This window comes from Microtus oregoni, unplaced genomic scaffold, assembly GCF_018167655.1.
Source record: "Microtus oregoni isolate MIOR12 unplaced genomic scaffold, Mior012 000059F_ref0000304, whole genome shotgun sequence".
Taxonomy (NCBI): Eukaryota; Metazoa; Chordata; class Mammalia; order Rodentia; family Cricetidae; genus Microtus; species Microtus oregoni.
In genome coordinates this window covers 11,234,692-11,261,469 of record NW_024543835.1, presented here as the reverse complement: position 1 = coordinate 11,261,469, position 26,778 = coordinate 11,234,692, and the positions used below count along the sequence as shown (strand labels likewise).

Genomic DNA, 26,778 nt, shown 5'->3' with positions numbered 1-26,778 from the left:
TTCCTTACCAGAAAGAGGCTGTAAGTTCTGTTCTGTGAGTAAACTACAGTTCCTGTGCAAACTCTGATTATAGTTTCTCATTGTTTTTTAATTCATCCACACTCTTTGACTTGTACTTTCCGTTTTAGAAAAGACCATATGTTTTGACAGTATGTTGTAACCTTCAAATATTTCAAGACATAAACTGGGGTGCTGAGTTCTATATTGCATAGAGCTTTTACTCTGAAAGAAGTTATAAAGCTGATAGCAAATTTAGGATTATTTTGACTTAATTTAGTATCCCTGACAGTGCGTGTTAGGTTTTTCTTGTGATAATCATTATGTTAGCTAAGATTAATAATGTTCTCCTCAATAATGAGTAGTTTGATTTTTGTACTGGTTTCAGGAATACTTGGATAACGTGAGAGAGATTGAAGTATTTAGGCATTCTTGTAAATAGCCATACTATATCAGAAACTATGAGAAAGACTTTTTCCATTGACCTCAAAGAACTGAAGTTCAAAGTAAGCTTGTGGTCGTTACTCATTACCTCTTTTCTTTCAAACAGAAAACACTTGGGTTTCTGTGGACAAGGCTGCTTTTTAATGGCATGTTCTCCAAACAGCTGTTAAGCATCTCCCCCTCCCCAATACCACAGACCACATCTGTTCCCACTGTTGATTAGCTAGAGGGTGGAGAAAGAAGAGAGGCTGTAGCATGTGTAATTACCAGTAATTAATTCTTGTTGAGCCTCCTCATTTCCTTCTCTTCTAACTCCACCTACTCTTCTTCCTGTCTCAGTTGTCAGTTTTACTTCATGTTGGCTACTTGTGAAAAATAATCTTGATGGCTATACAGCTGTTTTTCTAAGGTTTTATATTCACCTTTGAAGCTTTTATTTTTCTTCTGGTGGCAGAATCTCTTGGTAACATATCAAATAAGGAAACACAGAAGTAATTGAGCTTCGGATAACTATGTCGTGTGTCCTTAATAGTATGGGTTTTGCTTTTGTAACATTTTCAACTGTTGACATTTTTTTTTTACATATATTCTCTGTTAAAGAGACTGTTGCAGAATATGATTGCATGTGAAAAAAACAAGTAAATTTCATGTTCACTTTCTTTGTGCAGTAACATGCATGGAAACATAATCTTGTAGTTAACATATACTAATAGTCACATGTAATGACTTTAAAACCTTTTGGGGGAGATGATAGAAACCTTTTGGGGGAGATGATAGTCTGCTTACTTTCTCTTTGTAATAAATTCTGGTTAAAATAAATAGAGCTTTGAACATTTTGATTAATATGTCACAGTTAAGAGATGTATCATAGGATCATTCTTTAATGAAAGTTTATAGTACATGTAATTTAGAAATCCTAAAAGCCTAGATTTTCAAAATGTGATATTTCTTTTGAGTCCGATTTCAAGAGGATCAAGCAAGACATTAAAAATGCTTCCTTTGTTTTAGAATTTATTTGATGTATCAGCAATGATTACAACAGGAATAAGATAGCACTGGGAGTAATCGTATCTGCTGAAGAGATGACTTAAAAAATGTGGGCTGACAGTAGTGAAATAATCAGAGAAACTGTAAGAACTCTAGGGCAATTAATTGCAGGAATGTTTTCCTCTTCGGAAAGAGGAAGGGAGATATACTTAAAACTCCTGATCATGAGTATGTGGACCCAGATAGCATTTCCCATTCCTCTGCACAGAGCCTTGGGCATTTACCTCTAATAGCCTTCCATTCCTGATCACTGCAGTGATTCCTGTTAGTCAAGTCCAGTTGGCAGTTAGTGATACCTGGCTAGTACATTAGGCCAGCCTTCTCATCCAAGTTACTGGAATGGAGTCAATGTGAGCTATCTGACATATTTGACGACTTAGAAAAGTTTGCCTAAACATGAAAAGACTCTATTCGGTAACATGCATTAGATACTCTTGCAGTACGCATATGTTTAGAATCAGTATGTTTTATGAAAGTCACTTTTCAGGCATGACCTACTAAGATTATGTAGATTATTTTAGCTACAGATACAGGTTAGTGATTCTCAAGAGGGACAAATTTGCTGATATGGGACTCTTGTCAATGTCTTGAGAAATGCTCACATATGTGCTTGTTTTGGATTGATGAAAGACTTAGTTCTATTAGGGTAGGTGTTTACTGGAGAATGTAATTTGAGAAATGACCATTAATTTTGCCAAGAAAATTTTACTGGAAAAAGAACAATCTTAAGTTTTCAGAATGAAGCATAGGTTACATGGTTACACATTAAACATGACGTGGTGATAGGGTTAGTGGGGAAATTAAAATGAAAATATGAAGAAGCGAGGCTACTGTCAATAATCTTAAGTGCAAATTCTCAATATAGTTTGCACGTTCTTAAAGGGTGTAGACTGCTTTTTATTCATCTTCAGTGTTAAGTGTCATGTCTTGAGCACTGTAGACTGTCAGAATGTATTTGTCAAGTGTAGTAATCCTTGGTTGGGGAGAAACGAATGCTACAGACACTGGAGTGAAAGGAGCCAGAGAGGCTTGAAGAGAAGAGATTCTTATAGAATCTTGACAGAAATGACTGGATTTTGAGGAAATGTGAAGAGCATATTGGTCATTCCACTAAAAGCACATGAATTGCCAGACATCTGACCCTGGCTAGAGCCTTGGGTATTGATTACCTTTTAAAGAAAAGTATAGCAAGTAGAGTCAGGTATATTTAAATGATGTCTAACCACTTACCCCCTTTTCCCATCTTGAATCAACACCCCACCCTTTTAAAAATTGACTACACTGTTTGGTCTGTGCATGGTCTCAAGCTGTGTCTCTTTTCTTTTCAGAGAGATAGGAATGGATCCAAAGAAAAAGGTTTTGGGACTTGGTGTGATTACTTTAGCCCTCTGTTTTTACATTCCTTTAGTCCAGCTCTTTGGTCACATTGCTTTAAGTTTCAAACAGTGGAAAGTATTTAGTTGGAAGTGATCATCATTATTTGGTTTTTACTACACATTCCTTTAGGCTCGTGAAACTCCTTTTATGATTCCCTCAGTTCTGAGCCCCTTGTAAATATTTTTTAACTAGAGAGGTTCTATAGCATTACTCCTAAGATTATAAACATAAGTAGTAGATTGAGATAGGAAAGTGTCATTACTCTTGACCAACACTTCTCAGCTTTTGTGCTAAGATCAAGTGTTCAGCCTTGATATGAGTGCAGGGTCTCTCTGTAGACCCTGCTTAAGTATTGAGCCATTTGTCCACGACTGGCCCTGGCTGAGGAGGGGAAGTATGCAGCTCAGTCACTCATCCCCCTGTCTGGAGACAATCAGACTCAGTGTGCAGTCGAGTCAACAAGGAACTCCTTTATTTCCTTACAGCCTGCAACTTCTAAAGCAAACCCCCACGAATCCCAGAAGAGGAAGGGAAATTAGCCAATCACATCAGCAGTCACTTATGCATGACCCATGGCTCCTACAGCCCCTAATGGGGATCACGAGGGCTTCAGGCACTTTTTGTCAACTTATCCCATCTTTAACTCCAGTCATCCTTTTTGTATCTCCTACCCCTTACTCCCCCTCAGCGCCATCTTGACTGGGAAAATTCTTCATGGGCTTTGTGACGTTACTGTTTTTGAATTTCGCACCCTTTTCTGTTATGCATTTAATGTAGCTGTTACACTTTTGGCGCCAACTGCACGTTTTTCTAACTGTCACTTTTTTTTGTGCTAACTTGGCCCACTCCAGCCTCCTATAAGCTCGATTCAGCCCTCAATATGAGGGTATGTGTCTAGTCTTATTGTAACTTTTTACATTGTGTTTTGTTGATATCCCTGAAACGACTGTGTGGATCTGTGGGAAAGGTGAGGTGGGGAGAGGCTGGAAAAAGAGGAGGGAGGGAAACTACTGTTGGGATGTAATATATGAGTGAATAAAAAAGGGCAAAAAGGAAGAAGAGAAATTTCTTAAGCCTTTGCCTTAAACTTAATACCATTTGTTTCTTCTCTTGGTTTAGTTTTTAGTATCTCAATAAACAAAAACCAAGAAAGGTAGTTTTTCTCTTTGACAGAAGTTCTTGGAAAAACTTCACTTTCATCTTTCTTATTGCATTTCCTTCAAGATTGAGGAGAGCTATTATTTAAGAGGTTGATTTGTGTTCTTTATAATAATGTTAAGCCTGTCTGTTTCTTTTTGTTTTTATTTTGATACAAAGTCTTACTTTGTAGCTATCCTAGAACAGAGTTTGCATGCCAGGCTAGCTTTGAATCCAGATCCACCTGTGTCTGCCTCCAGAGTGCTGGGATTAAAGAAAGGTTACCATGCCTTGCCCAGGGCAGCATGGTTTTGATAAACAACAAAAGCCTTTGGTAGTTAGTCCAGTTTATCTAAGTGATATAAAAATATATCTATGGTATCAACAGTTGTGGAATTTTTCCCCCAGCATAATATATTAAAACTAAGCAGAAAACTTCAAAGAACAAAGACAAAAGTGATGTGTGTTAGTGGTAGTTTGAGATATTTCAGGAGTGTTGAGATGTGAAGAAAAGCAATGGCCATATTTAGAAAGCTGCCTCAAACCCAAGAGTATCTATTGAAGTAAACTTGATGACAGTTTTTTTCCTGTTCATGAATCATTGTATTCCTATAAAAGCGAAAATTCCTCTTCATCTAAACAAATGGCTTCCACATCTGTTTTCTTAGTTTTTCAAAAGGGTGTTTTTGGCTTGCATTTTTTTAAAAGTGTTTATCTGTTTAAAATGAAATATCATCACAAGCAATTTGCACATCAAAATCCAACTTGGTCTACAACTAACGAGAATTAAGTCAGGACTGATCCAGTGATGATGTTGGTAGTGGTGTGCGAATACATAAAGTGCTTTTTAATTCTACATCAAGAAGTTCTTAGGCTGGTGAAATTTTATTGATTTACTTGTATGCCCTTTGGTTTTGAAGACTGATTAGATAACTTTGGAATACATCCAAATGGTCTGTTCTCAGTGTTCTAATTATAATCCTATTGGTTAGGAATTAATTTGTATTTTTGAACTTTTTATTCCCATTTTTTAGTTCCCCCTATACTGTGTCACTAAGAGAAGCTCTTTAGTTACTGTTTTTTTTCAAATGCTCTTTGGGCTTGTCTGAAGCACTTGTTCAGTTCCTTAGTTCTATTTGAGTTTGTGCACCCTCAAGTGTTTTGATTTTATCTTTTTAAATCTTTAGTGTCTTCTTGGGTAACAGGCTACCATGCCCTTGAGTCCATTCTGCCATTTAAAAATAAAGAATGAGAAGCAGCTGGAGTGCTGGCTCTTTCACAGCTGACAGCAACCTGATCTACTGGTAGGATTCTTTATCTGAGTACCCACATGCCAGTGGCGTGGGTCTCATTCTCTCCAGGCCATCTGCAGTCAGGAGGCCTAAGAGGCTAGGAGTGGGGAAGAGTTGTCTCCAGAGAAGAGAAAAACATCACCACCATTCCTAGTAACAGTAGGCTACAGGACTCCTGGCTTCTTACCATCAGTGGGGTCTTTGGGCCTTGATTAAAGTTTTGTTTTTAGAGAAGGTTGTATCAATCCTTCCACCTCCACCTGCTTCTGAGTTCCAGCTGCTTGCCTGGTATAAACAGTGACTTGTTCTGGGGCTAAAGTTCTATGAGAACTGTGAGACATTTGCTGTTTTGAAATCTAACCAGTCACAAAGTAGAAAAATCACTTCTGACTTGGTCATAGTTCTCTGGGAAAGTATGAAGGATATAATTTGAATACTGAGGAGAACCCAGTCTTGTTTTGTTTTATTTTCATTTTTTGAGGCAAGGCTTTACTTTGTAGCCCAGGCTTGCCTCAATTTCACTATGTAATCCAGGCTGGTTTTTAGTTCATGATGACTGCTATGCTTCTGTCACCCGAGAACTGGTACTTTAGGTGTGAGCCACCAAGTCTGGATCCATCATTTTTTCTTTTACTGGATAAATTAAATCAACTGCTTTCTAACGGCACCAAATTTGGCATAAGAAAGAATAGCTTTCCCTGCAACATTGGTGGGGGCGGGGCGAGGAAAGGATGGTTACTTAAGACTAAAGTTAGTTGTTTCATGTCATATAAATTGATCCTTGTTCAGTTTTCCCATGAAGCTTATCAACATATCTCAAAAACAGGCAGAAATGGAGATTTTAGTTGCTCTTTGAGTTGCACCCTGAAACTGTTTTGGTGACTTGTGAAAAGGCGCAGTGTTCCTCCTTTTTGACCTTGTTCCCAATTGTACTAGCCACCTGTTAGGATTGTTCTCATTCAAGGTCATTATATGGTGCCTGACTGTCTGACTGGCAGTCTGTGTCAGATTTGCCAGTGGCCCCTCATTTGTATGACACCTGCCAATTCTGACAGAGAGAATGGAGACACGATAGCTGATAGGGAATGGAAGGTACTGGAGGAATGAGGGATCAAGAGCTTGGAGCACCTGTCATTTTAGTATCATTGATTGTGGTGTGAGCATTTGTGTAGTTTCCCCTTTCTCTGCTATGCCTTCCTGAGTTGTGCTATCTGTCTCTCAAGACTGTTATTTGTAGGTTGACATTGTTTTGCTTATTCATATGGTGTACCTCTTTCAACTAGATTTTTTGGACCCCAAATACTCTACATCCCCTCTGCTCTCTGAGCATTTTAGCTTTTACCTGCCTGATTGCAATCTTCATTTAAATTTATTGTTGTTGTTGTTTGTAGTGTGTAGGGGTGTGTGCACACACATGTACACATGCCATGGTGTACTTGTGGCGATTAAGACGATTGCTTTCCGGAGTCAGTTCTCTCCTTCTGCTTTTACAAGGGTTGCAGGGATTGAACTCGGGTCACTGGGCTTGCTCAGTAAAGTCCAATTACCCACTGAACCTCTTGCTAGTCCTGTCCTCTTCATTGAAAAGTCCCTAAGTATGTCCTATTCAATTTCAAAACTGCCCTCCCCAGATTCCTTTTCATAATGAATGATGATGCAGTTGTTAAGTCAAGAACATAAGCATTATACTTGACCCCATTGTCCTCTTACCCCAAGTGCAACCTGTCGCCAAGTCATCTAGATTTCATTTCTTAAATACATGTGATTCTGTATTCCTGCCGACACTTTTCATGCTGTTCAGCCCACAACATGCCACTCTGGTCACTGTGTTCCTACCCTAAATGTTTGCTACGTGTTTTATTGTCTTAGAGACCTCTTTATGCTGTCAGTCTACCTTGTCACTCTCTCAAGTCCTTAATATGCTTTTCTTTATACTCTACCCGCTTCCCCTGACCATTCTAACCCTATGTATGTTTTATAGTCTTTCTATTGGAGGAATAAAACTCTTATTTTAAAAAACTTTTAGAACAATGTGATTTCCTTTTATTAGCTTTCAGTTTCTGTGTATCACTTTGTATGTTCTTTACATAGTCTTCCTTCATTCTCTATTCCTTTTATCTCTGTGATTCATCTTCTACTTATATGCAATCTATTTCCAAAAACTTTTCTGACTCTGGTTCCAGTGGCTTCTATCATGTACGTGTTTGTGTGTGTGTGTGTGCCGCGCGCGCGCGCGCGCACACGCACGCACGCACACACACACACACACACACACAGGAAAGGATCATTTCTTTTTGTTTGTTTTTGTTTTATTGAGATAGGGTTTCTCTGTGTCACAGCCCTTCTGGAACTGCTTTGTAGACTAGATTGGCCTAGAACTCACATAGCTCTGCCTTCCTCTGCCTCCCAAGTTCTGGGATTAAAGGTGTGTGGCACCATTGCCCTGTAGAAAGGGGTCATTGCTTAATCATTCATCAGTGAGTGCAGGAGAAATTCAGTGAGTTCTTTTTGGTGCATGAATAAATGAATTCTTGGGGGGGGGGCTTCTAAACAAGAAGATAAAAGATAATACAGTGCTTCACTTATCATTTGTATAAAATGCTTGAGCCATGGCCAACTTGAATGTGTAGAAATGCCACTTTGGAAGTGATGGACAATTTGGGGGGGGCAGTGAGAAGCAGATTCTTACACAAATCTTAAATTACTGCTTCTAGACTGTCTTCTATGGCTCTCTCCTAGGTGACTTTTCTCTAATTTCCTTTCATACTTTTTTTTCTTAAATTATAGAAGGTAATGGGGCAGAAGAAAAAAAAAATGGTTAATAAATGATAACCTGTTATTTGATTCGTTCTTAAATATTTATATTCTAGAAGAATGGCTGAGCAAGTGTCTGTAGTACTTATGTCCCTGAATAGATGAAAACAATTACTTTTTCCTGAAACTAGAATATCTTTCTGAAAGTTGTTTCTCTGAAGTGGGCCCCTCGATTTAAAGCATGGAATTGTTTTTCTGAACTCCTAATAAGATAGCCTTTGTTTAAAAACCTTGCTATAAGAGGGTGTACTGAAAGGATGATCACTGTTAAACAGAATTTCCTGTATAATTTTAGTTCTGAGCAAAGACGTTACCTTCTAAAGTATTCAGTGTAGAACTGTCTAAGTCATACTGGGGAGCAGATCAGTGGTAGAGCACTTTCCTGACATTCTTGAAGCCCTGGGTTCAATTTCAATACTAAAAAAATTAGAATAAAAAAGAAGGACAAAAGTTCCTTCTTCCACCTGCACGTACATGGAGAGCAATGAAAAGCAGCACAGTGACTGTCTTGTTGCATACTGATCCTACAAAGGAGACTTGCTGAAACCAGAAATGCTTTTGTCAAAATGATGATGGCAATGCATTGGTCACTTTCCAGCTTCATGTCCTCTAGACTACCAGCTATGTGCTCCTTCAGGATTGAGCTTTAAGCTATGTGCTTAGTAATGACAAGTGACAACTTGTTAGATCTGTCATTTGTTTGTTAGGGGTTGAGAGCTTAAAGTTTTCTAGTCAGATTTTCCCATGTCCTCAGTTATAAAGAAAATGTTGCAGATTCTAGAAAATGCTAATGTCCTTTTAGCTGTAAGTATTATCTTGATTGTAGTGCTTCAGAATTGCCCAACTTCATTATCTGAGCATAGCCAGCCTGACGCCTCCTTCTCAAATAGACAATTATGATCAATTAAGCACTTTCAGGCCTTATAGAATACTTAATTTTATTAGTCAATTATTTGTGCTTTGAAAGAGTTAATGGTAGCTACCCAGGCCATTATTAGAAATTAGAATGTCCCAAAATAGAAAGGCTATTTCCTTTGTGTGTGGCACTGCAGTGGAAAATGCCAAGCATAGTTTTTACTGAGTTAAAGGGTGAGGGAAGGCGGGATGGGGGAGAAAGTTACATGTAAATCATTTAGCCATTAACCTAATGGGTGGGTTTATAAATCCTATTACTGTAAGCCCTTTTCATTTCCACTGAGGCTTGGTTCATGCTTGATCCCACTAATGTAAAATTCATTCCATCTAAGTGATTACTGAAGTAAGACATTTTGAGTCAATTTTAATCAGGTTGTGTGAAACTTGCTTGAGTGCTGATGTTCACTAAAGCATGGACATAGCTTGGCCGCATCTTAATTAGCCCCACAGATGAATCAATCAGGGAGTCCACTCTCAGAGCTTTTGGACATGTACATGCGTTTTTTGGGAGGAGAATTTCCCTAGAGGTAGGGGCTGAAAATGCCCAACTCAAAAGCTAGGGGCAAGAGCCATTGAGTGGGAGTGTTTAGAATCTTATGGACATTCTAAGAATCCTAAGGGTCAGAAAGTTCTGTTCTCGTGACTTTTGGGTATCTTCAAGGGTACTTAGGTTTAAGCAAATTAAAGTTTCAAATCTGATGAAAAATGAGGATCTTCTTCCTAGTAAAATGCATATATTCAAATCTTTGCTAGGAGTTCTAACAATTTTTTACTGACCTTAGGTTAATATCCCCTGCTCTAGTTTCAATCTTAGCTTCCTAGGATTTTCTTTCTCTTTATACGGAATTTAATATTTTTGGAGTATACAGGCCCATGCTTGAGCTCTTGTATTAGTGAGTAGATTAGATTTAAGTGTGCTTTACAGCCATCTCCACAAACTCTCCAGGGTCCCTTGTGAGCCACAGCCTCAAGCCTGGTGTTACTGTTTCAGCAGAACTTGAACTTCTAAACCAAAGACTTAAGTGTACACTGAATGGAGAATAATAAGCATGTTGGTTGTGAAAGGGGGGTTTCTTTAAAGTTGGAATGTGAGTTTATAAAAATCCACAGGACAAATATTCATATTCGAGTAAAGAAATTGTAACATATGGAAGAGATTCAGTTTAAAATTTAAAGCCATAGTTGATGATATTTTAGATTTTTGGATCAAAATTAGAGCCCTGTCAAATTGTAGGGCAATAATTGAGAGATACTGATAAATATCATTAAATGTGTCTTCTGGGGAGTAGAAACCTTTCAGAAAGTATTGTTTTTCAACATGTTTTCTATTCTTTATACATAAGTTACCAGAGGATCTAATTAGCTTATAAATTTAGGGTTTAAAACAAACTCCATTTACCTGGAGATGTATAGGAGAATATGATTTCAGTTAAGTTTATAATCGATAGGCCTTTATTGTTGGACTAGAATTTCATTTTTTGATCTGTTCATATAACCGTGGGTTGAGTTGGAAGATTAAAACTGATTCACTTCATTTCTTATATGGAAAGAGCCAGCATTTAAATACATATTGTGTGTGTAGGAGAGGTCTTCTAGAGATGAATGTTCTGATTTATAATAGCTTTATTCTTTCAAAATGGACCACTGAGGGTGTTCCTCATTATATTATAACCTGAGATAATTATTTATTGAATTCTTGTTCTGTGCCAAGACTTGTGTTAGGTTTAGTTACGACATGATCTCTGTCTATAGCTAGCTTATAGCCTCTCAGTCTTGCTTCTTGACAAAGAACTATGTGGCCTAAAATATAAATGGTGCTGATGATGAGAGACCATGATAAATTTGTAGATGTTTATGTGCACTCTCTGGGAGTAGAAAAAGATAACAAAAGGTATTGGGTGCTTCTAAGTACTTCAAATATAGCCAGCCACCAACTTATACTATGCATAAAGCTATGTAGACAGTCTGTGAGCACTAATGGTTTTAATTATTTTACAATTAAAACTTTCAAAGGCAAAAAATATGAAAATATATTCTCGAAGTCAGTGTTGTTATTTTTGCTGGATATATTAATGTCTTCCTTTCCTAATACTAAAGAAGTGAGTTTGCTTCAGAAACAAAACAACCAAATCTAGTGAAGAGACATTTATTCATGTCAAACTTGAAGTTCTAGATTTTTAGATTTGTAGGTATTCCCTGCCTCCTTCTTTAATCAATGAAGACTCAGAGACCTAACTAGTAATTGGTAGTTTAAATCAGGACTCAGGTTTTTTTTTTCCACTTTTTTTTTAAAGTTAGTATTTGTATAATGTTTTATCTTTACAGAGCACTTTTTTGAGCATATAGTTCTTTTTATTCCAACCCAGTTCAGGGAACTAGGTACAAAGAACACCCCAGTTTTAGAGAAAATAAATTAATATTAATAACAGTAAGCAACTCAGTAGCATAAAGGCAGTAATTGTTAAAGATAGAAAACAGAATGTTTATTAAGCTCTCAGCACCTATTCTTTGCGCATTTTACAGCGAAAACATATAAGAATTAAGACTAAAAATGTGGAGAGAAAATGCAGTGTAAATTCTATTTAAAAAATGTTCACCAAGTAGAATTGTATCACTGGGTCTTGCTTGGAAACTGCTGAAATTTAGAGGAAGCACTTAGATGATGGCTGGATTACCAAATATCACAATACTTACATCCCTTCTACTTTCCTGTTTCCTATCATTCAAAATCTTTCATTTTGCTACCTCTATTATGCTAATCTACTTCTAAAATTTTCCAGTTATTTCTAACTCCGTGTCATTAGTAGCCATTGAGATTTCACTTACCATTTCTTTATGTATAATTTGTTTGGAATTTAACCTTATACACTATTTCACTAGAGTGTAATATTTTCATTATGTTTAACATATAGATTACGCATCGAAGTGGGTTTCTTGTTAGTATTTATTAGTAGACATAATCTTGGGAGTAGGACCTTGAAACTTTTTTTAACTGAAAAACTGATGCTCTCTATTGTTTAGTATTAATAAATACTATAAATCAGCAATGACACCTAAAAACAGCTCATAAATTCTGAGCGCTTTGCAACACAACGGTATTGTTTCGAAAGAAAATATAAATAAATCCCAGGTGTCCTGCTTGACATATCAGTAATAGTAGGCTTAGGTTGTTGCTGTTAAACTTGGTGTAGAAAACTTGTACTTTCTGCTTAGTAAACAGCATATTGTAAGTATATTTCAGAACAAACCATTTTCTTTTAAAAACCAATTTTTTAAGTTTTGTTTCTAGTTTGTACCATCTTTCTCCAGCCTTCAGAGGCTCAGATTTGGGTTTAAATACCTTTGGATATTATTTTAATTATTGCTTTCCCCACCCCCACCCCTTTCCTGTTTCCCCTCCTCTTTTCCCCTAAAGGCACTGTTCTGCAAAGCCTGCAATGATTGATATGATGGCAGTGCTGTCATTCTTTTTAACCAAAAAAAAAGTCATTTTTGTTCTAGTTATTTTAATAGAGTCCCATTAAAGATGTATTGCTGACTGAAATATCGGCATGAAGGGCTCTCACTGAGCTGAGCCCAGGAATTAAGAAGTCAGGAAATCGGCTGCTGCATTGCAAGAGAGCCTTGTGTGACACCGAATCTCCTGATTGGGGAGATCATTACTGCTATTATGACTCGACTTGCGTAGGAATTTTAAATTCCATCTGAATGTCAGTAATAACCCTCTTAGCAAATTATCCTGAATAAAATCACGAAGGCATTTTATATAATAGGTGTTGAATTACTGGATAGATTTGCTAATTAAATACTCTTTGTTCTGCTGCAGTTGACATTACAGGGAAAGATCTTGAACAATTATTCTCAACAGCTGTACTTTGTTAAGGGAAAAATTAACCACAAAGTTTATTTTTTTACACTTGAAGTTGGCAGATTTTTGAAATGTGCTTGAAAAAATTCCATCATCCAATTGGTAATGAGTAGCTAAATATGCAGGTGTTGCTGTGAAATCAGATAGCTGCAGACTGCCTTATTAATGAATTTAGCAATCTTTTCGAGCCCTGTTTGCTGGCCGCTTGTGCTTATAAAATGATTTTCTGTCAGAATGGCTAGCTTTAAAATTAGGCTTGTCACTTTGAAATGAATTTATGAACAGTCATCTTGTATTCACTGTACCTTGTGTCCCGTAGATTTTTCTGGATACCAGTGGCTATTTTTAAAAATGCATTTCTTCAGTGGAGGAAATACCTGTAATGTATAAGTTTTTGATTAATAGTTTCTAGAACATTCATATGGATTGGCTTTTGTAATAAGGCTGTGGGATACAGTAAAAAGAAAATGAATCCAAAGGTCCTGTTCTAGGTCAGACAGTGAACTATAACCTCTGTATCAAACACATCTTCAGGTGAAGTCTCAGAGTTTAATTTTCCTCATCATCTTTAGGATCATTCAGCCATTACCCTCCAACTGTTCATTAGTGGTCCCCATGTACCAGGCCCTCTGCTAGATGCTAAGTTTTGTAGTTCACTGGGTATCCAATAGCAGAGCACTTCCCAATAAGCAGTTTGAATTGATGCCTTAGCCTAAGGCAGCTTTTGGATGATCTTGCTCATTAGTAGTTCGATTAGCATTGGACTCAGGGTTACCACAGTATGCACCTTGTAGAACTGCTTAGTGAAGAAACATGAGGTTAGCAATCAGCCTGGTTACAGTTTGTCTGATACAACATCAGATAAACTGAAGAGTTGCAGACTGTGGTGAGAACTTTGACCTCAAGGCATTGTCACCAGCTCTTAGTAGAAAGCACTGGAGAACTGAATATGTATTGAAAAAGTGACAAATTGTTCTTGTACTACTTCACTTGCATGTAATAATCACTTAGAGAACTTATGGAGTTGACCATTGTGATGAGAGTAGCTATGTCTTATAAGGAGGTGGAGATGAACCTTTGATAAGTAGTTCTGTCCTCTCTTTTATTAACTTAACCGTATTATGTCCTTTTCCTCAAAAGTTTGTTGGGTATTTCCCCACACTGCATTGTACCATAATTTAATTATAGTGTCTATTAGAAAAATAATTGAGATTACAATGGGACCTGTCAGTCACTTGACACATAGCTTTTGATTGCTTGTCATATCTAAGGTCTGTAGGTGTGAACATGCCCTTGGGCCTCCAGAAGCGTGTGGTCTACCTAGGGAAGGTAACAGTCATTAATAGTACAAAGCACATTCAGTTACCAGAGAAAAAGCAAGGTCTATGAGAAACTAGAGGACAGTCAATGAGATTGTTCTAGCTTGGATGGTCAGTTCAGATTTTATGGAATAAAATTTGGTTTAAGCTGAACTTTGTAAAATGTAATCATCGTCAGAGGACTGGGGAAGAAATTCCATTGTATTAGTGAAGGCACCAAAAGATGAACCTGTATGTGGTAACTATTTAAAGATTATGAAGTTTTTCTTGCCCTAGAGGTTTTGAGAAGGAAATAACCGCTGAATAGGTAGAGCTGGGGTTTAGATGTAACTGTAGAATTTAGGTTTGATCTTGGAGGCTCCCATTATAGGAGATTCATCCTGATTCATTCAAGTTGGTAAGTTCTAAGAAAAGTTAGAATGTTGCTTTACAGGTGTTATTCAGCAGCAACTACGTATCTCTGTGAGACAGTTCTGTTCCCAGCATTTTAGGTTGAACCTTCCGGAATGGTCCTTCATGGTTACCATGATGGGTGTTGCTGCTCTAGCTAGCCCTCGATGTATGATGCTGGTTTTCTTTTAATTCTCATGAGAAACAAAAATGTTTTGCAGAAGTTTTCTAGAGGAATTCTCCTTACCTTTGATTGGTCAAGGTAAAGTCATGAACATGTCTAAGTCAGGAAGGACTCCAGAATGGAATTACCATGGTTTTCTTGGACCAATCTTAAGAAACATCTTGGGAACTCTTTTTAAAAACTCCTAGAGAGCCGGGCGGTGGTGGCGCACGTCTTTAATGCCAGCACTCGGGAGGCAGAGGCAGGCGGATCTCTGTGAGTTCGAGACCAGGCTGGTCTGCAAGAGCTAGTTCCAGGACAGGCTCCAAAACCACAGAGAAACCCTGTCTCGAAAAACAAAACAAAACAAAAAAGCAAAACAAACAAACAAACAAAAAACTCCTAGAGAGACAGCTAGGGAGCCTGCATGGGACCAGCCTAAGCTTTCTACCTGTGAGTGACAGTTGTATAGCTTGGTCTGTTTGTGGGACTCCTAGCAGTGGGATCAGTGCCTGTCCCTGATACTTGAGCTGGCTTTTAGAACCTAGTCCTCATACTGAGTTGCCTCACTGACCTTAATACAAAGGGAGGAACTTAGTTCTACCTCAGCTTATATTCCATGCTTTGTTGACACCTATGGGAGGCCTGCCCCTTTCTGAACAGAAATAGAGGAGGAGTGGATGGGGGTGGAGGGGAGATGGAGTGGAGAGGAAGAAGAGGAAACTGTGGTAGGGATATAAAATAAATGAAAAAATATTTTAATTAATAAAACCACTTCTGGTCAAAGATATTCTGGACCAGATATTGGTGGAAGAAAATATTTGCTTTGGAAGAGAACAAAATAGGACCATGTAATAAATTTTAGAAAGCTAGTACTCTTGCATAGTAGTTCTCAACACTGGAGTCAGAGAGAGTTACACACTTTTTGGTTGTCACTGCTTTAGTTATTTAATGATCCTCAGGTAATTACATGTTGCGAGGAGAGGGCCTGTTTGTTCGTCCTGGTCGCCCGGCTAGCCACATAGTATTTGTATTAATTAAATCACTGCTTGGCCCATTAGCTCTAACTTTTTATTGGCTAACTCTTACATCTTAGTTTAACACATTTTTATTAATCTGTATATCTCTACGTGGCAGTGGCTTACTGGCTAAGTTTTGGCAACATGTCTTATTCTGGTGGCAGATCCATGGTGTCTCCCTGACTCTTTCCTTTTCCCAACATTCAGTTTTGTCTTCTCCGCCTACCTAATTTCTGCCCTATCAACAGGCCAAGGCAGTTTTTTTTTATTCATTAACCAAGAAAAGCAACACACAGAGGGGACTCCCACATCAATTACACTATATAGCCATTATAAAAACTACTTTTGAACATATGATCAAAGCTTAATCAGAATTCACCATGAGCCTCCATTCCCCACCAAGGCATGAAAACCACTAAGAACTTTTGAACATCTGAAGAAAGTTGGACAATAGTAAGAAACGGCAGTGAACAATGAAGATGGCCAGTGATTGGTAGATGGATAAGGTTCTTCAAAGACAGGAGTATTCTTTACTATGGAGGATAAGAAAGACTGAAATGAAACCTTGAGATTTCAGCTTAGCTGAAAAGGTAGGAGAAAGAACCATGGATGAAAGCAAACTTCTGATTCATTGAAAAAAAAATCTTAGATCAATGCATGGAGAATGAGTGATACTGGAGTGGCAATAGTTTTGAGTGACTAAGGTTTATGCCCTGGAGCTAGAGTGCCTAGTTTTGTACCCTTGTTTTACTGTGGCTAGGACAGAGAAATTACGTTCTTTATCATTTCATAGCTAACAGACGTGGATATTAATAGTAGCTACCTTTTGGAGATCTTGGAGAAAGAAAGGACAGAATGTAGGAAGTGCTCTTAACATAGCGGTATCTTGCGCATGATTTAGTATCTCTTTGCTCTCAATACATCATATTATTACGTCCTCAGAGTCCTTCACATATAAAATATGATGCCTCTGATAGGGCCCAAGGTAACATATATGCTTTTGTCTGTGTTTACGTTGTTTTGTTTTAAAGCATGTAGCCATGTGTGCCTGGGGGCAGACCCCATCCATAGTTATCTGTATATTTGTTTTCATTTGCTTTGTATTGAAATCCATCATTTTACCAGACCATATAATCACTTTCAAGGAATTTAGTCTAGAAAAGAATTTTAAATTAAATGGAGTACTTTGTTCTTCATCTCTTAAGATTCTGAATATGGATATGAATTGCTAGATTTTAAGCACTATAAAGCTTTCTTTAGTCATGCAATTCTATTAAAATTTTAGTACTGAGAATAAGTGACCTTTATCATACTATTAAGGGCTACTTTATTATACATGATTATTAAAGATATACAGGAATAGATACTTATTGCCTTGCATGTCTCTACTAGGTATCAGCATGAAGGCAAACTTAGATTATATGGATGTTACTGTTACTGTTATTTGAGATTGGGTGTTATGAAACATTCAAGAGCTTTAAAGATGCTTGGAAATTGTGTTATACTTGTGCCTTTGTAATTGTGTAATATATTAATGTTGACTTTTGTTTTATTTAGATTTTGATGCACACAAAAGACATGGTACAGAAGGTAATGCTGAATATTGCATTCTAAAACAACTCTTAAATATCATACCAGCTGACATTTTAGTGTTCAAGGAAAATTATAACCCAAACATACTGTATAGCTCCTTTACATTTATAATCCCTGATAATAGATTGCAGCCTTTTCTCTTGAATCAGCCCTGATAAGATCTAGTACTAGACCTGTTTGTATCCTATATGTCTTTCAGGCAACTTAGTTATGGTGCTAATTAGAGTTTATTTCCAAGCCTTTATAGTATATGTGTTGCAGTGTTGTTTGTTATGATTGACTATTTGGGGCACACTTCATATTCTACTAAATATTCTTTGAGAATCCAATAAATGGGCCCCAGAATTTTTTAAATCCATAATTTTGCTTCTTAAACTGCTATGACTGCTAAGTACATGTTAGAATAATTAAATATAGACCATTTCCTAGTCTTATTCTTCTTATTTTTTTTAAATTCCCTATTCTGTTTCAATTGAAACTACATATAGTTAAATCTTCTAGATTTTTAAAACAATAATTGAGAAAGTTTTCTTAATCTTGCAATGCTTGCATTTCTAGTTCCTAAAAGGCTTAATCTCCAAGTGTAGCCTTACAGTCTAGATAGTAAGTAACATGACCTGTGAAAAATCAGTGACACCTATAGTCTCTAGTATTAGAAACCTTTAGCTTCATTGTGTGTAGTGAGTAGTGTGTTTTTGTTATTAATCTTTATACTTTTGGCTTTCATTAGATGAATCTTGAAGTTATTTATGGAGATACGGATTCAATTATGATAAATACCAACAGCACCAATCTGGAAGAAGTATTTAAATTAGGAAACAAGGTGAGATGATTTAATGATTGCTTATTTTACCTGGATTTGTGAATTCTGTATTTAACGCAGTAAATACAATCAGTTCATGTGTTATGTATATGTGTGTATTTTTGAAAATAATAAATTGAGTCTCACTAAATTTTTCATTCTTTATTTTTTTCTCTATATTAATTTGTTTTGAGGACAAAGTTCAAAGGTAGTTCTTTTCCTTAAAAAGTAGATTACAGGCTGGGCGATGGTGGCGCACGCCTTTAATCCCAGCACTCGGGAGGCAGAGGCAGGCGGATCTCTGTGAGTTCGAGAACAGCCTGGTTTACAGAGCAAGTTCCAGGACAGGCTCCAAAGCCACAGAGAAACCAAAAAAAAAGTAGATTACATTTTTCCTTTGAAAAAAGATTAAATGTAGTCCTATTAGAACTTCATGTATTGTCATGCACAAGGAAATTATTTCCAGTAGTATTGAGATATATTTCATATGTAGATTGGATGAGTATTTACCTTTCTACATATACACGTGTACTCACACATGCACATTTAATTTTATCGGAGTATTTTAAATAGATTAGAAAATACAAAGGGACATTTAGAAGCTGTCGTTGGTAGCCTCTTTTTTTGTTTGTTTATTTTTTGAAACAGGTTTTCACTGTGTAACAGCTCTGGCTTCTCTGGAACTTGCTTTGTAGACCAGACTGGCCTAGAACTCACAAATTTCTACCTCCTCTGCCTCCCGAGTGTTGGGATTATAAGCATGTGCCTCCACTGCCCAGCCATTGGTGGCCTCTTAATGGTGATTCATACTTGAGCACTTGATTGTTAAGATTTTGTGTTAGTGTTCTAAAAGTGGAAATACCTTACAAATTACCAGGTTTTCCTTCCTGGAAAGTGTGGAATTTGAACTGTACTTTTCACTTGTACATAGGCCTGGTCTTTTGTACTCATGGTGGGCATTGCAAATCTTTGAAGTTTTCCCTAGAGGAGATGATTTGTGCCTTGGCCTTGTCAGCAAAGGACAAGAGACTGTTCAAGACTGTTCACTTATTCATTCAGCACATTGTTGTTTGTCTGTACTCAGGGTGATAATGAACATTTTGAACATTATCTATCAAAGTTTTATATATTTTTTGCCCTCATAGTTATTGGATTGTCTAGTTGTTCATCAATTCAGTAGTTTCAAGGCAAATACAATTTGCATTCTTTTACACTCAAGAAAGACCTGCATATAATTTCCCCTCGTTTATGTGTTTCCTGGAGTGAAACGAGCCAGTTCATAGCCTTTTTTTGATGGAATAATAATATTTATATTATTATCTCTGTCAATTTTTTAAAAAAAATATTTTTTGATATAAAAGCTTGTTATAGAGCTCAAGCTTGTCTTGAACTTTGTAACCACCCAAAATTGACTTCAATGCTGATGTCATCCTTCCTCAACTTCCCGATTTGTTGCAATTTTTATTTTAATTGGTATATATTCATTGTAGATACTTCTAGGTTTTATACAGACATTGTCATACTGTATGCACTGAACTTTGGCCATATTCTCCATAGCCTCCTACCCCCATATGTGAATTAAGATCCTTTGTTTTCTTAGATAATTTTTGTTTCTATTTTCATGTCATATGATTTTATATGTATATGGATGTATATATATATATAATATAAAATGTACAATGCATATAATTGTTTTTCTGAGTCTGACTTAACTAGTTGAATATTTCTTATTGTATTCATTTTTACACACACATTATAATTTAATTCTTTATGCCTGGAAAAATTCCTTGTGTTTGGATATACTGAATGTTTTTTACCCATTCCTCTGTTGATGGACACCTAGTCTGATTTCATAACTAAGTTAGTGTTAATAGTGCTACAGTAAACATCCATGAGCCAATAGCTTTGTGATATTCTGTCTGTGAATATTCCCAGTAAACACTGGAGAGTGATGTTAAAATCTCATTTTGTACTTTAGTATTTTTAAATTGTATCCTAAATGATTCTGTGTTGTATAAGTTAAATAATAAACTTTGATTACATGCGCCTTCAAGTTTTTTATAACATGGGCATTTTTACCCTGCTAGGTATTTGTGGATCTGACAATAATATAATTGAAATTTCCACAGGTAAAAAGTGAAGTGAATAAATTATACAAACTGCTTGAAATAGACATTGATGGTGTTTTCAAGTCTCTACTACTGCTGAAGAAAAAGAAATATGCTGCTCTGGTTGTTGAACCAACGTCAGATGGGAATTACATTACCAAACAGGAGCTAAAAGGATTAGATATAGTTAGAAGAGACTGGTGTGATCTTGCCAAGGACACTGGAAAGTGAGTTTAGCTTTTAATTTTGTTTTTGTTGTTTGTCCTTCAAAGTTTTGTTTTAGAAAATTCAAGTACTATGGAAAATTTCTGTCAGTCTGCCAAGCTTAAGGATACACCTTAATTCTTTGTTGCAATTATTATTGCATATTACAAATAGAGTTTTACAGTTAGATTGAAAGTTAGATAATGCTAAATTTGCACAGCAAGACACTAGATAAAAGATAACATCTTATGTTGAAAGAAAATCTTTATACCTAAGATCTTTAAAGGGTTGATTTCGTTGATACTGTTTTATTATTCCTCTTTTTGAAAGTTTTGTGTTTTATACTCCTGAATCCCTAGACCCTAATAATAAACATAATTTTTATGATTTCCCTGTTTTATAACTTAAAATGTGTGATTAAAAGTGGGCCATGGAGTGAGACTTTATTCCCATATATCATTTGTTTTTTTTTGTTTTTTTTGTTTTTTTTTTTTTGATTTTTCGAGACAGGGTTTCTCCGTAGCTTTTGGTTCCTGTCCTGGAACTAGCTCTTGTAGACCTGGCTGGCCTCGAACTCACAGAGATCCACCTGCCTCTGCCTCCCGAGTGCTGGGATTAAAGGCGTGCGCCACCACCGCCCGGCTCCCATATATCATTTGGATATAAATGATTTCTAACTAACCACAGATTAATTTGAGAGCTAGTTTCAAAATACTGTGTGTGCCTCTGAAGTAATATGCAACCCACGAGCCTTGTACCTTAAACTGAATATTATGATTCAAAGATTTTTTGTTTATGGTCTTATTAATGTATGAAGTAACCATTTTTAAAGTTAATACATGTTATTTGCCATCTTTACATATCCCTATTTTGTGATCTAGATCAGTTTTGAAAATAAAATTTTTCTTTATGGCTAGATTCAAAAATTCTTTTAATTTTTGCTAAATATCAGCATTTTAAACTTATTTTCCAATCTTTTCTGCTTTCAAGTTGAGAGATTGTGTTGCTTCTGCAAAACTGCTTTTGATTAGGCAAAGTTGATCATCTGAGTATAGGTCGTGGTCTGTCTTTTATGAAATGTGATTTAAATGCTTCTTTGCCATCAAATATACTCCAGATGAAACTACTTTGTGTAGGCTGTCGATTAGAGTGTTTTCCTCAGTTTTTGTGTTTTCTAAGAAAAGATGGATCATAATAGAAGTAAATTTCTCTGAGTTAGAAATGTATTAGTAATTAAAGCTATACAAATGTTTTTGTTAGGATTCTTTTTCTGACAAATTGTAAGGCAGCTGTCAAACTCTTGCCCTGTGTTTTTTCAGAAATGGTTAAAATATTGGCTTCTTTATTTGTTTTTCTTTTTTCTTGAGGCTTTGAGGGATAGCATAAAGTTAGAGGAAGCTGAAGAAAGAAGAGCTTGGTATCTTGGATTTTTTTCTCCTTTTTTTAGTTTATTATGTGTATGAGTGTTTTTTGAGCATGTTTGTCTATGTACCATGTTAATGCTGGGTGCCCATTGTTATCAGAAGAGGACATTGGATCCCCAGGGACTAGAGTTGTTAGCTGTCATGTGGACACTGAAAATTAAACCTGTATCGTCTGTAAGAACAAGTACTCTTAACTACTAAGCCAATTTTCTAGCCCCTTAGATTTTTTTAAAAGTTTATTTTAAGAAGTTTATATTCCGTCTTACCTAGCTAAATAGTTGTCTTAGGTGGAGATGGTATCTTGATGCCAAAGATGCTATCTGTTGCTTTATTAATAAAGATAAATTTTAACTTATGGTTAGAATATAATTGCTTCTGGATTTTATAATTACATAAAATGTGATGACACACTTTTCCGTATTGTATAGTGCATAAAGCTGCCACATAAATGACTGAACTATATGTAAAAGGGAATTCTAAGGCTAGTAAATTTTTGGTAGAGTTCATATTTAAAAATAAAGTAATTCAGTGGGGGCTGGGGAGGTGGCTTTGTGGACAAGAGCCTTTATTGTTCTTGCCGAGGACCTTGGTTTGATTTTCAGAACCAACCGTCCATAACTCTAGTTTCAGGGAATCTTATACCTTCTTCTGACCTCTGTCAATATCAGGCACACATTTCATGTACAGACATGTATGCAGGAAAACACTCATGAACATAAAATCTAAACTGCCTTCTAGACACTAATCCTCATGTTAGCTCTTAGGTCTTGTCCACATACCAATCTCAGAACATGTCTCTTTTATTTGTTCATGCATGCATGATATTAAAACTCATATTTTTCTTTCTTTATACAGTTTTGTCATTGGGCAGATTCTTTCTGATCAAAGCCGGGACACCATTGTGGAAAACATTCAGAAGAGGTTAATAGAAATTGGAGAAAATGTGCTAAATGGCAGTGTCCCAGTGAGCCAGTTTGAAATTAACAAGGTAAATGTAGCATTTATTGCTGAGCCCAGCTGCTGTCATATGTTTTTCTCCTCCTTCAGATAGTTGAAGAACCACCTCATCCTTGCATTTTAAATAAATGCTGGCTGGGGGTGACCGCTGCTTAACAATTGGCTCACAGATTGAACATTAGCATAACTCTCCCAGCCACAGGTACTACCATATCTGCTATAGATGAGACTTCTCCTTTTTAAGTCCAGACATTGTTGGAATGATTTACTTATGTGTAAGGGCCTAGAGAATGCTTCATTTTGCATACTCCTCCAAAGTAATAGTTGTTTGACAGATAGATCTGTTCATTCATATTCATTCTTATATTCTCATTCATTCTCTTTCTTCCCCATTCCTCATTGTCCCTGTCTCCTTCCCTCTCTTCTGCTTCCACCCCCAAATGTGTATGTGTTATCAAAAGTCTTTTTTTTTATTGCGAAAAGAAGAAAAAAAAACATAAACAAAAAATAAGTTTCCACCTCCTCCCAGCCTCCCATTTCCCTTCCCCTCCTCCCACCCTTCTCCCCCTCCTCCCACCCTTCTCCCCCTCCTCCCACCCTTCTCCCCCTCCTCCCACCCTTCTCCCCCTCCCCCCACTCCTCTCCCCCTCCCTCTCCAGTGAGTACAGAGTTAATTATAGTAATAACCTATTCTATATGTCTGAAGCACAAGTACATCTTAAAACAAAACCATGTCACATCATGGGTATGGATATTTTTCTTAGTTAATTTGAGAAGCAAAATCTTGATTTCCAAAGTAGTGTGTAATAAGGAAGATTACCGGTAAGTTAATAGATTTTTCTTCCTCTTAAAAACAAGTATCCTTACATAATGAGAAGTTGATTTTCAAATAATCACTTTACCTACTTTTTTATTTTTTAATTTTTTATTGTTTTTATTGAGGGATATATTTTTCTCCACTTCCTTTCCTCTCTCCTCCCCTTCTACCCTCTCCCATGGTCCCCATGCTCCCAATTTACTCAGGGGATCTTGTCTTTTTCAACTTTCCGTGTAGATTAGATCCATGTATGTCTCTCTTAGGGTCCTCATTATTCTCTGGGATTGTGAATTGTAGGCTGGTTTTTCTTTGCTTTATGTCTAAAATCCACTTATGAGTGAGTGCATATGTTATTTGTCTTTCTGGGTCTGGGTTACCTCACTCAATATGATGTTTTCTAGCTCCATCCATTTGCCCACAACTTTCAATATGTTATTACTTCTTTTCCTGTCTGTGTACTACTCCATTGTGTAAATGTACCACATTTTCCTTATCCATTCTTCAATCGAGGGGCATTTAGATGGTTTCCAGATTCTGGCTATGACAAACAATGCTGCTATGAACATAGTTGAACACATGTCCTTGTGGCATGATTGAGCATCCTTTGGTTCTATACCCAAAAGTGTTTAATCACTTTCTGATAGATTTCTTATTTATTTATTTATTTATTTATTTATTTTCTGATAGATTTCTTTGTCAAAACTCCAACAAAAAAATTAAAGGATCTATTGATGACTTTAAGGAGAAATTTTATAATGAAAACTCATTTATACTACGTCTTTGTTAAAGATTGTCATTTTTCACATGTCCATACACTTGAAAACATATTTTATATTGTTAGATTTACTTTATTGTTTTGAAATCCATTTTTATATTCTTTTGAGACAAAGCAAGGTTTTATGTAGCTCAGGCTAGTTTAAACTTTATATAGACTTGAGGCTGGCCTTGAACCTCTGATCTTCCCATCTCCCTCAGGGTGCCAGGATTGCAGATAAGTGCCATCATGCCTGGCTTCTGTGTATCTATATTACCTGAAAAATCTCATATAATATTTTCATATTACTGGAAAATAATTTATGTAAGGCCCTACGATTGTCAATATATTAATATCTTTTTCTGATATGTTTATTTATTTTTCTTATTGATTATTAAGTTTTCTATTATAAATAATTCCATTGAACATCTATGTTCACTTGTCATTTTGCTTTTAGATGGATTACTTTCTTATTGTATGTTCATTGAAATAAAGCATTTGTATCAAAGATATGACTATATGAATGGGTCTAGGAAAATTGTTTTGTGAAAAGTTGGTGCTTGTTAATAATAACAAAATATTGGTGCTATTTTCATCACAGTTGCTTTGTAATGGTGATGATTTTTTAAAATAAAACTTTGCTACCACTTCCACAGTGTGTTTTCATTTGATTTTTCGAGAGAATATTTTCTAGAACTTACGTTCATACTTGGGTCAATTTTTTGTTTTCTATACTTTGACCATCATGTCTTTAATGTTAAAAAAGCTCTTCACTGTGAATAGTGCAATGTATGTGTGTGTGTGCGTGCGTGCGTGTGTGTGTGTGTTTTCATGCATGATTTTCTTTCTTTGAAATAGTCTCTAACTGCCTAGAATTTGCTAGGTAGACCAGGCTAGCCTCATGGAAAGCTCCAGGGATCCTCCTGTCTTCACCTCTCCAGTACTGAGATTGCAAGGGCAAGTCATACCTAACTACTTTTCTTGAGTTCTGTGGATCAAATTTAGATCCTCCTGTTTACACAGCAAGAGTTATATCTCCTAGCCCCTGCTTTGCTTTTTGAGACAGGTTTGTCTGTCACTGACTTATAACTTACTGAGTGGATTTGGCTGGCTGGCTGACCTGGGAGCCCCAGGTAGCTACTTGTCTCTGCATCTCCATTGTTAATACATGATATTTATTAGTAACTAAGCTGGCTGCTTTGTTGTTTGTTTTTCTTAACAGTGGTTAAACTATTTAATGATATAACTATCTCCCTAGCCCTTGTGTTTGTATTTATAAAGAAGGGTATATTTTGGGTATAGTAGTGCATATTTTTAATCCCAGCACTTCGGAGGCAAAGGCAGGCTGATTTTTGAGTTCAAAGCCATCCTTTTCTTTTTACTGAGCTTGAAGCCAGCCAAGGCTACATAGTGTGACCCTATGTTTTTTATATTTTTGTAGTGTTAATACAAGCATAGTAAATTCTGATAAATATAGCATAGAAGTCTGTGTCTATTTTTAGTCACCTATTCATTCATATGAGAAAGGTAGTTGTCTTCCTAGTAATCTTTAATCTTTGTACATTGTTAAAGTTATTTGTAATATGAAATCTAAGACTATACCAGCAATCTTTTTCTTTTTCTTTAAAATTTTCTACTCTGCATTGTACTTTGAGTTTTTTCCGTATTTTTGTTAGTGTATAGTCATTGTAAAAATGTGCTATATGTTATTTTCATACATATGTATCATATATTTTTATCTTATTCACTCCTGTATTGAACCTTGAGTGGCTAGTTTATCCATGCATGACATTGTAGATTATTTGTTGATTTATTCCCCAAATTATGCATATATTACAATGGATGTATTTCAAGCATACTATCAAAACACATGTTAAAATACTCCAACTTCATTAGAAATGTATTTAAGTATTGGGAAGCTGTCAGACTTCCAGAAGTGGAAACATATTTTGTAAAGTTTGAATTGCACTTGAAAGGTTGAATTCTGTCACTGATGATATCTACTGTCACATTTTTTTCCCTTGAACTAGCAGGTTTTATTTTTTGAGAAACTGCTAGATCCATATGTCAAAATAACTATTGTTTTCCTACCATTCTTTCAAGTAAGAATTGCATTCTATGTAAACAGCAGTTAGTTTAGCTTGTAATATTTGCACAAATAATTTTCCTATAGTAACCGTCATTCTTCATATATGCTGTATGTATTCTTTGTGTTTAATCATATAAAACAGTAGTCTTATTCTCACAGTTTAAAAGCTTTAGACACTGCTAACTTTGCTAGATATGATGGCTCACAGTTTTAATACCATTACTCTGGAAGTTGAGACAGTATGATTG

General features: G+C 36.2%; 1 protein-coding gene across 1 annotated transcript in view; it reads left to right on the top strand.

The window, feature by feature from the left end:
• The window catches only part of Pola1 (DNA polymerase alpha 1, catalytic subunit), a 329,968-nt gene that overhangs the window by 110,362 nt on the left and 192,828 nt on the right, over window positions 1–26,778 (top strand). Inside the window, exons 27-30 of the mRNA XM_041639492.1 lie at window positions 17,340–17,372; window positions 18,106–18,198; window positions 20,307–20,512; window positions 22,769–22,901. Of these exons, the coding sequence (XP_041495426.1) occupies window positions 17,340–17,372; window positions 18,106–18,198; window positions 20,307–20,512; window positions 22,769–22,901 (465 nt within the window). The remainder of the gene's footprint in view (window positions 1–17,339; window positions 17,373–18,105; window positions 18,199–20,306; window positions 20,513–22,768; window positions 22,902–26,778) is intronic.